This window comes from Triturus cristatus, chromosome 8 (genome assembly GCF_964204655.1).
Source record: "Triturus cristatus chromosome 8, aTriCri1.1, whole genome shotgun sequence".
NCBI lineage: Eukaryota > Metazoa > Chordata > Amphibia > Caudata > Salamandridae > Triturus > Triturus cristatus.
In genome coordinates this window covers 1056042260-1056054495 of record NC_140591.1, presented here as the reverse complement: position 1 = coordinate 1056054495, position 12236 = coordinate 1056042260, and the positions used below count along the sequence as shown (strand labels likewise).

The 12236-nt window shown below is 42.7% G+C and overlaps 1 protein-coding gene across 2 annotated transcripts in view; it reads left to right on the top strand.

The window, feature by feature from the left end:
• The window catches only part of LOC146805373 (interleukin-18 receptor 1-like), a 682858-nt gene that overhangs the window by 310803 nt on the left and 359819 nt on the right, over nt 1-12236 (top strand). For both annotated transcript variants that reach the window (XM_085622595.1, XM_085622594.1), the window contains exon 3: nt 234-414. In XM_085622595.1, the coding sequence (XP_085478721.1) occupies nt 234-414 (181 nt within the window). The remainder of the gene's footprint in view (nt 1-233; nt 415-12236) is intronic.

Below are 12236 nucleotides of genomic sequence, written 5' to 3'. Positions count from 1 at the left end.
AAACTATGTCATATACTGAGTATAAATTATACATCCCTCAGCAATATTGGTAAGGTTGAAAGAATCCCTTTTCATGTTTTGGCAAAGGTAAGTCTGTTTGGCAATTAAAGACACATTTACTGAATTGATTAGAAATACCTAAAGGTCTTATTCATTTACAAAAATAGCTGTATAGCTGTCTTTATTATGAATCAAATGTATTAATATCTTAAATAACCTCTTTTATCATACAGAAATAGTACTCACAACGCCACCTCTGCAACTTTATCTTTCATTGTGAAGAAGAGAAAAGCAGATGAATGCTCCAATCCACTTTGTGCCCAGTATATATCTTCAACCGGAGGAATTTCTGGATCAGTTTCCTGTGAAATTTCTAAGACTGTTCTAAATATTACTAATATAGTCTGGTACAAGGTAGGGTTTTAAATTATTGATTACATTATCTGCATATTAAAGGTCATCCATTTCTAGATAGATTAATCTGTAGTAAAATATTGCTGCAGCTTTCTGGTCTGAATAGGGTGGCGTGTTATGTAGTGCTCTGTACTCTCCTGCATCTTATGGTATTGTCTGTCCTATTAAACTATTACATTGTATAATGTTATGTTATGTTATATTTTGTTACATTACATCTCCCTCTCAGACTTCCTACCAACCATCGAAGACTGGATACTTTACAACTAGCTTAAAATTAATCCCTTCAAAAAGTAGGGCCCGATTGCCAAAGAATTTGCTGTGATTTATGCTTGCAGTACTCCTAAACTCAAAGAGTAAGCCAGGAATAAGCCATCATCAAATTCATGAGCCAAGGATTCTAGCAGAGCAATTCCCACCTACTCATAAACCAGTCAATCGTTATTTGTCTTCTGCAACTATTTTGATAGCTGGTCTTCTGTCTTGCTGGCTTTTTTCCACTCTGCTCTACAGTAGCAACCCCAGTGAAGAACCTGGGAAGCAGAAATAATATGCGTTGTAGTGTTGGTAAATTCAAGCCTTGATCACACCACACAAATCCCTTGTTTGAATAAGACTAGAAAGCCAGAGAATGTGGCTGGTGCTGTAGGAAGATAAATATAGACCATGGTACGGAAAAAGTAACTTTCCCGCATAGAAATTCTGTTGGTCTGTTTAAAACCAGACGCTGGATCTGGGGGCAGCTTTCAGGGTCCTGAGAAATAAACATCCAGAAAAATAAACTCCTTCCTGGGGTGGATGATGCTAAACAGTCTGCTGAAGGAAAAAAAAGGTCCAACTGTTTTTGACTGTAAAATAGTTTTTAGGGTCCTGAAATTGTATGCTGCGAAAAGCAAATTCTTGAGTTTCATCTACAGATTGATTATAGGTTAATAAATATAGATTAAGACAGTGTTGGGAAAATCCAAGACTTTAGGAGAAACATTTGAAAATGTAACTGTTGGTGGCATTGTGAGCATTGTGATAAATGGCTCCAAGTAAAAAGCATCAGTGGGAATACATGGAAACTGCTTTATGTCCTATGACATCCGATGTACTCAGAATGACACAGTATTAGTTGCGAACAAGGGGGCCTATTTACAAGCCTCTTGCGCCGCCGGTACGTCACTCTTTCCCAAATTAAAAGGGACGAACCGGCGGGTGGCGCAAGGGACTTGTAAATAAAACCCAAAGTGTTGGTATTCATAATCTTTTTACAGCCTTTAAACTCTATTGTTTCCAGCAGAACATAAAAACAAATGCTGGGACGCATAACATTATTTTTATAGGTATAAAGTATGTTTATTTAGGTCAATTCTCGTTTCAGTTATGGTTCGGTCTGCAAACCAAAGCTCACACAACTTACCATGCAAACCATAACTCACTCACCAAATGCAATGATTATGACCTCACATTTACAAAAAGTTTTTAGTGTGTCGTACTAAGTGGGGACAGGTATGTTCAGACATGGGTCCAATGCACACTGTTTAAATGGAGCCAAGTGATACCTAGCTGATGAGCCCTAACTAGGGAGAAACTAGTCCTACGTTGCCTGTGTTCTGGTTAAGGGAGGACCTGGCCTGGGAGTTTGGGCTGGACTGTTTCCAGTGGAGCAGGGTCAAGACTGATGTGTATAAGGCAGGGTAAAATTAAGGTGGCATGGTGTACAAAAAAATCTTTTGACCCGAGTATTTATCAGAGGCTGAAATTAATTGAAGCATCCCATCCATCACTTTTTGTATACTTCAAGCATTCCATTCATCACTTTTTTGTAAACTTCTGTGTGTTACCCTAAGTGGGACAGGTATACTTAGACGTGGGTCCTGTGCAGTGGCAGCTGGTGACATTTGAAAGTGGTGAGGGTTAACATTATTTTACTGCACTGCGGCGAGTGAGCGTAGCGAGTGAGCTCAAACACCCTACGGGGGTTTTGGGGTGGTTCTCCCCCCAAGAAAATTTTGAAGACAGAGTGGACAAATGGTGAATTTTTAAGCAAATTTGAGGAAGCAGGAAGGTTAATAAAGCAATTAGTGCTGGGCCTAAACTTCCCTCACAGGCTTATCTACAAGTTCCTCATCTCAGCACATCTCAGACACTGATAGGCTGGCCACCCAACCTTACTTGCAGATCTCACCTAAGCCTTGTTTGATGGTAAAGCCAAAGAGTGCATATCCTATCTCGCCGATTGATCTTTCTTAGCCTTCTGCTGCTCCTCCACTTGCCACCTGCCCTCCTACCTGTTAGTGAGCCCCATGGTTCTGTCCTGGACCTTTCTTTTTTTTACCCTTTACATGATGGTGATCCCAATGATGTTCTTTTTTCTTCCTCCTCTGCCTGGAACTTAAGGACCCTATTTAATCCTAGTTTGTGACAACAGTTCTTCAGAGCATGCACAGCTACCATGAGTTGATTACAGCTACTTAACAGAAGAAATAACCCCAAGCGCATTACCCGTCCACACTGCTAATGTTCTGATTAGCACACTGCTTGCTAATAGTAAACTAAATTACTGCAACAATCTGATACTGCGACCCAACAGACTGTTTCTCAGCAAAAGAACATTTATAATTTTGCTACATACACACTGTTCAAATTTCACCGCTAATCACCAAGCACTGCACAATAAAAAGAGGGAGGCTGACTCTAATACACAAAGCGCACAGGACATGTTTTCCATCCGACCTCTCCCATCCAGGGCTAACGGCGCCTCTTGGAAACCCCAGGCCCAAATAAATGCACCCTGCATGAACATTCAAATATCCTCCCATAAGCAATATGGTGCAAGCAGCACGGGAACTTGTGTATACATGTACCACCAGCTAACTGGTGTCTCGCTGCACATGTGTTCTATGGTGAAGCGCAGCTGTGCTTACTGTTATAATTGTAACCTACATAATGCAAACACCAGTTCAACACGTGCAGCACAGCACAAGTCGAATGTAATTAACTGCACAATTTCATGAGCATTTTTTACAAAAAGTGATAAGCGGAAGCATGTTGGTTAATAGATGGCTGGCAAATGAAAAGGAAGTGCTTATTGATTTCCGATCAAATATAATTTCGAGAACGTAAATGGTCATATTTCTCTATAAGGGGGGTGGAAAGGGAAGCAGCTGGAGATACTGAAAAGGGTGCGTTCACAGTGTATTCACATTCAAAGTGATACAAGGAGCAAACACAAGTAAATATCTGTAAAAATGGGCATTTCTTATTAATCAGAGCAGATTCCTTATTGCACACAGGAAGGAGGGAAACTTTCTTTCAAGAGTTTCAAACTTTAAATAAATAAAGTTATAGTAATTCTGAGAAATCAAATATACAATTGAAAAAACACAAGCGACGAGAGGCCAGGAGGAACGTTCTGGGCAGTAACCAGTTCAAGTTTCTCTACAAGGGATTGTGTTTTGGGGCCTCTTCTGCCACCGAAAACTGACTGTCCCCGCAGAAGGAAAGGTTGAATAAGGCAGTACTCATTGTCCATACAATTGAGACGGTTGCACACTCTAATAACATTGGCACCACCTTCTGCCGCTCCGCACAAAAGAAGCTCAATGGGGCAGATTTACATTTGCGTCGATGATTCTAGGATTTCCACCTCTTGCCTGTCAAGAACTCGGGTTGCATTTGAGGCGCTGTGAAAGTTCACACAGATGACATTAAACCCAGGCTCAGTTTTCTATCCACCTCTGGTGTGCTGGTGACTTTCTCACAAAACCATAATTAAACGACCTATTAGCACATGACAAAACAATGACCACACACGGCACCATAGATTAATGGCCACAAACCACCAAACTCAAAGAACAGACACATGGCATACACACGTACACACACATTCACATACATGCACATACATACACACTCAGCCACACACAAGTCAACACTCCGTTAAAAATGGGTGATTTCTCCCCTTTCATAAGAACTCTAGCAATGACGGAATGCAAAACATATGCCTTCTCTGAGGTAATTCTTCAGTGCCTTTGTTTTCAGATGACCTTGTAGCACGTTATGCCCCCCTATAACGTATTGAAATTACTTCCAACCTGATAAGAGACCATGGTGTAGCCCCATGCTTAATTTCTGGAGACTTTAACACCAATCTATTCTCAAGCACCCCAGAGGACTATAACGAAATACTCCCTGCCGCACCGTCATACCTAGTGCCCCATCTCAAAACCACCTGGCATTAGGCCGAGCAAATTGGGTGAATATGCCGTTTTACAACTCAATGGTCTGGGTTTCACTGTATTGAATGGGAGATTTTCCATATATTCTCCACTGGCCTGGACTCGAACTAACGGTCTTTCCTACTCATTTCTTGATTACACGCTTGGAAACTTCAAAAGGCTCTTATTAATAGAGAACTTTTATATTGCATCACCGGGCGTCAGTGATCATCGCCCTCAAATAATAGGATTATCCCTCAATGTTGTTCAGCACTCGGCAGTAGCCCACACTACAACTGGCATATATACAGAGAACCTTAAAAGATTGAAATGGACTGATCATCTAATTCCTGCAATAATGGACAAATGCAGATCTCTCCTAGGAGAATGGAGCACAGCAGAAATAGTCCCAATTAAAATATGGGAGCTCCTTGTTCAACAATTACTGAGACAATTTCTGTCTTCAGTACATAAATCTTCAAACTCTGAACAAACACCTATTACAGCTGAGACCAAAAAATTAAAGACCAAACACAATTCTGCATTACGTCTCGCAAGGAAACGTCAGGGAGATGTTCATGCATTCTCCATCTATAAGCAAGCCCAGAAAGCATTTAGTATATCCTTTAACAGGGAAAAACAAAAAGCAGCCGACCAGTTCTGGTTAAAATTAGTCCACGCCAGTAAAAACTCCAATTCTAAACCATTTTGGTCATTGGTGAACAGGAGGACATTGGGCGTAACTGGCCAATGTAGTGCAAATATAAGTGAAGCCGAATGGGCTCTTTTTCTAACAAAGCACTTCCAAGACCACACCAAAGGAAGGGATCGATTGAACATCATTTTACCATGGGAAACACTGAGAAATGGCACATTAACCACACTTGATAAATTAAATGCTTCTGCTTCACTTATCAATACCGTGGAAACCAAGTTTCAGCAAGACTCTTTATTTTTCTGGCTCTCTTTTGAAGGCATGAGACAAAATATTACTCGCCGTATCAGCAACGCCCGGATGGATGGGGCCCCAGGCCCTAATGGGCTCCCGCAGGCACTGTTTAAAGCCGGCCCCACGCTTTGGTCCGATCATCTGGCCCCACTATTTTTGCACTGTGGGCACACTCATGACATACCAGAATCATGGAACGGAGCAATAATTCACCCAATTTTTAATGGAGGCAGGAGAGCCGATCCTAAAAATTACAGGATGGTAGCCATCCTAGATGTAGACTACAAATACTACGCAAGCCTCCTGTTTGAAGACCTCTCGTACTGGGCGTTAAAAACTCAGCGGCTGCCATTTACTCAGACTGGCTTTGTGGCCAAATCAGGCACCACTAGCAACCTATTGGCCCTATCCGTACTTACGGAGAAAGCAGTATTCTCAAAAATGTAATTACACTGCTGCTTCGTTGACTTTAAAGCGCCCTTCGACCGGGTGCCTAGGGACCTGCTATGGCACAAATTACAAAAATGGGGAATCCCGAGTGCCCTGTTAAAATCAATAATCCAACTTCATTCAAACACCTGGATTCGTATCAAGCCGGGTGACGGGTCACACGTTTCAAGGAAAATACCGATCTTCTGTGGGGTCAAACAAGGGTGTGTGTTGGCCCCCCTCTTATTCAATCTTTTCATTTCTGATTTATCCCATCTATTGGACAAGGTCAACTCTCATCCCCCCTACTTGGTGGATCCCGAATTAGTAATTTGCTCTATGCCGACGATCTTGTTTTATTCAGCCATACGAGGGTCGGTTTACAGAGACTTCTTGACCAGCTGCTTTCTTTTACATTAAGAAACGTTCTGGAACTAAATCTTTCAAAAACGAAAGCCATCACCTTTGGGAACCGGAAGCAGCAAACTGGTGGGTGGTTCTTTGATGGCAAAAAAATTGAAACTGTGACATCGTACAAATACCTGGGCATTTACATGGATTCCAAGGGCTCTTTTGTAAAACAGAAAGAAGCGGTCAAAACAAAAGCATTGTCCCTTGAAGCAGCATCAATGAAACTTTTGACACAGCTACTTGGACCTAGCTTATCCCCCATCCTGACAGTCATGAAGGCAAAGGTTACAAACTGTCTAACATACGGCCAAGAAATAATGTTGGGGAGCAATTTGTTAATGCTGAATAAAACAAGAACTAGAATCTTCAAACGAGCCTGGCACCTTCCGAAATCAGTATCGCCAGCCCAGACCAGTCTCGAGTTTGGCCTTCAGAACCATGAGGGTGTCGGAGCAGGTGCATTCATCAAGTTGTGCCATAGGCTGCGTAACTCAAGGGAAGGAACCCTGGAGGCCAAGTTGTGGAAAGAAATATCAGCAGGGCAATCTAGTCAAAAACACCGACGTTACCTTGAACACTCCTTGAAATTGCTTGACGTTGTGGATTACTGGGGTACTAATCTGCCGCAGCAGGCACTAAAACTGTCCATTAAAAGAAGTGTTCGACTCTGGTCTTTCCATCAGGACAGGGCACAATTGTCTAAAAGAAAACACGCCTGGTCTATAATTGCGGAGCTCAAATCCAGACCCGAGGCCCTATATCTTTCGAGCACTTATGCAGCCATCTGGAAGAAAAGATTCATGGCTCTGAGGATGGGTGAATGGCCCTTTTTTAAACATTTGCCAGCATGACGTCGCACAAACAAGGACATCAACTGTAGGGGTTGTGGTCATCACCCAGAAACAATCGAGCACATGGTGTGTGTTGGCCCCGCATTTCTCAACGACAGAAGGCGGTTGCTGCTGGGCGAATGGATCAAATACGGCATTCGATCTTGCCGTCAAGCCATTATATCAGCAATGAATCCCAACAACATGATGCTTAATGTTAGGTTTACAAAATTTGTCTTTAAAACTGTAAAAAAAACTTAACTCTGTAGGTTTACAAGAACCCTTGTCACAATCTGTGAATATATGACCAAACCGGGACCCCCGTGTTCTCTACCAAACCTCAAGACTTTTGTTGGTGGTGCCTTTGCTTGTTTTACTGAAAGCCAGGGGCGGGTTTCACACCCACCAACAAGGTCTCTATGTTTTTAAACTCATTTTAGCTTTTTCTTGCACACTTTGAAAAAAGAAAGAAAAAATATATACATATACATATATACATTTATATATATATTTGGCACCACTGTAATTTTATTTTTATTCTTTTCAACTTCTTCCTGTTGCACTTAAGATGAAATGTGTCTTCTTGCTTGCTTTATCCCAAATTGTCATGATTTTAAGTAATCGAACAATTAACAATATCTTTATTGGGGGGGAATAACGTGCTACAAACAGAACACTGTTTGCAACTGCAAAAAGAGGGAATTCCACTCTCAGAATGCCGACGATTAAGACAACACAACAGCAATGCTTTTTACAGGACCCTCTGCCGAGCCTACCCAGCCAGAAATGCATTTCTCAAGTCTGCGGAACTCCCGGAGGAGTCCTATAATAGGCTCAAAAACAGCCCAACTGCGCAAAATGTGCTTTGGTGATAAACAGCTGGATGACGTGAAAAGAACACACATTGGGGCATATTAACAAGCCAGGCGATAAAATTATCGCTGCTTTAGTGGCAGAAAACTGCCGCTAAAACGGCGATAATGGGCTTGATAATATGCTCTATGGAATTCCAATTGAAACCCATGTTAGATGTGAAGGACATCTAACATGGTTTTCAATTGGAATTCCATAGAGCATATTATCAAGCCCATTACAGCCGTTTTAGCGGCAGTTTTCTGCCGCTAAAGCGGCGATAATTTTATCGCCTGGCTTGTTAATATGCCCCATTAAGTCTGATCCGCGGGGTGTTAGTCTAAATTATGGCACAGTAGCAAACTCTTTAATTACCAATAGACCATTTAATCTTGCCTATGTTTAGAGCAACAACAACATATATTTAAAATATAGAGATATTTTGCTGCTCACCCACAGATTTATAAATGTATTCATGCTTTCAGTTTTTATATAGCGCGAACTCGACCTGAAGGTATAGGAGCTCTTTACATTAGCACCAGTTACTTTACACAGGGTCACTTTGTAGGCACGGGGAGACTGATGATTTGCCCAGAATCACGGGATGTTGAGCCAACGCCGAGACCCAGTTGCAAAGTCAGCAGCTCTGGCTCTAACGCCACCTCCTCGCCAATACTTAAACTGATACTATCGGCTACTGACATATTAATAATATTGACAGTCTAGCGTATATCTGACCAGCATGCAACTCGAAATACAGGATCTTTCATGCAGGTCTTTATTTCAAACCTAGCGCCAAGTGTTCTAATGCAGGCTTCTCCGAGCTTCTAGAAGAGAAGGGTTTCCTCCCAATAACCACAAAGGTGTCAATGCACGCATGTGCTTCTTCCCAGGGGTGAAGCCGGGACTTTCAGACTGCACACTTCACCCGTGCATTTCTAAATACGCCCTCCCAAAACTGCACCCATATCCACTCAAATACCTTTAAATCCCGCGTTAAAGTCCCGTTCCATTTAGAGCGCAGACTGGGTTGGTGCTTAAATCCCAGCTGTGCAGCCGGCACCACTGCATGCTGTTGAAAACTACAAGGCACTAGGGAGTAGTTGCGTGCCCTCACTATGCTGGGTAGGTCACACCGAACATTCTATTCCATCGATTATGAGCGATGTGACCTGCTCGCCAGAAAACACAGGTACCGGCTCTTGGAGAGGGGGTAAAGACTATGAGGGCAAAAATACAGTCGCGACCAGTGATACCCCCGGGGGGGGGGTCGCGTGTTTGTGTGTGTGGGGGCCGGGGGAGAGATAAAAATTTTAAAAAAGAACACTTACCTGACCGGGTCAGTCCGCGCCGCCTCCCCTCTGCTCCTCGGCTGGGTCCCACGTGGGCGCAATGGCGCCTCTTCTAAACAGGAACAGCACTGGAGTGGCAACCACTCTAAGTCAATACTGGCGCTGCTCCGCCAACATCAGGATTGGCTTAGCAAGGCTGCTTGCCACCCGCCTGCCCATTAGGAGACCGAGGTTTGAGCCTTTGCTCAACCCTCAGTCTCCTAATGCGCAGACGCCAGCCTGAGCAGACACTAGTGCGCATGACTGGGCTGGTCGGAAAAATTTGCTGACCTTCACCAATCATGCACACTTGTGCTCAGTGGCTGCGTGCCCCATGTCTGACAATGCATGTCAGTCAACATGACGCCAGACCGCCCACCCCCTTCAGACTCTGAAGGGGTGGGCGGTCTGACATCCTGCTGACTGACCTGATTGTCAGTTCTCCCTCTGCGTCTCTGAACTTAAGTAAACTGAGAGTTTACTTAAGTTCAGAGACGCCGAGGGAGCTGCGGGCGGCTTGTGGGGCAACGCCCAAGCGCCCTAATGGACGTACTGCCCCTGGTCCTGTGCACAGTGTGTTATTGGAAACAAGCTATACTAGGCTGATGAGCACTAACTAGGGTGAAACCAGTACTAGTTTGCTAGTTTTCCAGTTCATGGAGGACCTGACCTGGGAGTTGGGACTGGACTATTCCCATTGGAGCAGGGTCAATATGATTTGCAAATGGCTGTGTCCAAACTTAATTTTCAAGGTGTGCAAAATAATGATGGACTGGAAGGCGGCCCGAGTTATTACCAGTGGCTTAGATTAATTCAAGCATTCCATCCATCACTGTTTTGTATGCTTTAGTGTGATGCACTCAGTGGAATGGGTATGCCCAGATGTAGGTGCTTTGTAAACTTTGTGACTGGAACCATGTTGTACCTGGCTGATGAGCCCTAGCATAGGCAAAACTGGTCCTAGGTTGCTTGTGTTCCAGTACAGGGAGGACCTGGCCTGGCAGTTGGGGCTGGATTGTTCCCAATGGAGCAGGCTCAAGATTGATTTGCATATGGCTGGGCCCAAACTGAGGTTGCATGATGTGCAAAATAATGATGGACTGGGATACCACCCAGAGTAATCACCATTGGTTGAGATTAATTCAAGTATTCCATCCTCACTTTTGTGTTTACTTTTTTGTATACGTTAGTGTATCCATAGTAATGGCACTCATAATGGGAACGGAATTATAATATGGCATGTCACTAGTGAGATAATTAACATAATTTAGAAGTCACCTGTTACATCAAACTTACATTAAGGTTTTATGGTCAATTAACCATAACATTATATTAACTATTATTAAATGGAAGAGGGAAAGCGTTTTATTGGCAGTTGGGTGGATATATTTGATGTATTGTGGTGAATCATGATGCCACTGTATCATGCTGCAGCCTACCCCCATTTCTGCATGGGTTTCAGGCTGTGTGCAGTGATGATTGACTACAGGCCTAGCTCCAGACCAGGACGCGGCAATACCACCTTAAACACTTATCATGCCTTTGAAATTAATAGTAGAAAATCTATGTCCAATGGGACAATGCTTTTATAAACCATATTTAGGACACAATGTTTATGTCAGATGGTATCATGACAAAAGTAGTCAGACATATAACATATAACCCCTCACACGTGCAATCTATAGGTGAACAGAGCCTTCAAGATCTCCCCTCCTCTTCTGACATGTATACTTTGTGGGATGAGTGCAGAAACCCAGAAAATGAAAACAAACAAATTGATAATCTGCTGCTGAAGTTCCAAAAAGTAGCTTCTACTGCGTACATGCTGGTGCTAGTGCTGCAATAGAGACATGAGCAAAATCTGTCAGTGCATACAAGAATGACTCCATGATGGTACATTGAAGGCCCATGTCTGAGTACATGTCATGTATGGCTTAAATTTAAACCTTCACCCGGTCTATAACTCTCTGCTTGCTTTTGAGTGGAACTCTTTACCCTTGGACATTCGTTGATAATCATACTTGGTTTAGGAAAGAATTGTTTCTTTCCTGGTTAATGGATGGCAGTACATTCCTGTCTTGGTTTAATGAAACTCTCTCAGTGGACGGGTTGGCATTGTTATATCCCCTAGGGGATAAGTGTTGTGCTCTACAAATACGAAAAACAAATAAATAATTTGACACTTAGTCTATCTTCAGTTCTTGAATGTGACCCCATCTATTGGGTGTGTCAATAGCCAAATCTAAACTGGATCTCTCTTCTTGCCATTAAGACTTCGGAACAGAGGGCACCAGCATCCCTGAGGTCTCACCTTTTTGGATTGTAGACCAGCTGACACCTCTGTTCCTGTAGCAATTCATTGTGCTTTTCAGTTTTGAAACACTAAGACTCATAGTCTCCAGGCTTAAAGTTTGACTACTGGTTTCACAGTTCTTTCTTCAATACCTACCGGAAGATCAATATCCAAGTAAGATTAGACAGTTTGGGAGCCATTGCCACATTTTCAAATGCTTTATGCAATGCAGCACTGTATTGCAGGAAAAGAAAACAGCAGTAGAAAATACTATTGTATGCAGTAAAAATACTTTACTCAGACATAGTTTACAACTTTTCCAAGTTTGTATGTCTGCCATAAATAGTTGGAATAGTTTGGAGAAAAGAAAACTTTTCTCCAACATTAATTCTATCTCCAGGAGGCATACCTTTTTAATGGAAAGCTATATCTAACTTTTTAGTGGATATTGCTTTGCTCCATAAACCATGGGTGGTTACATGGAAACACCTATTCTATCCCCATCCACACAATGTAGAGCAC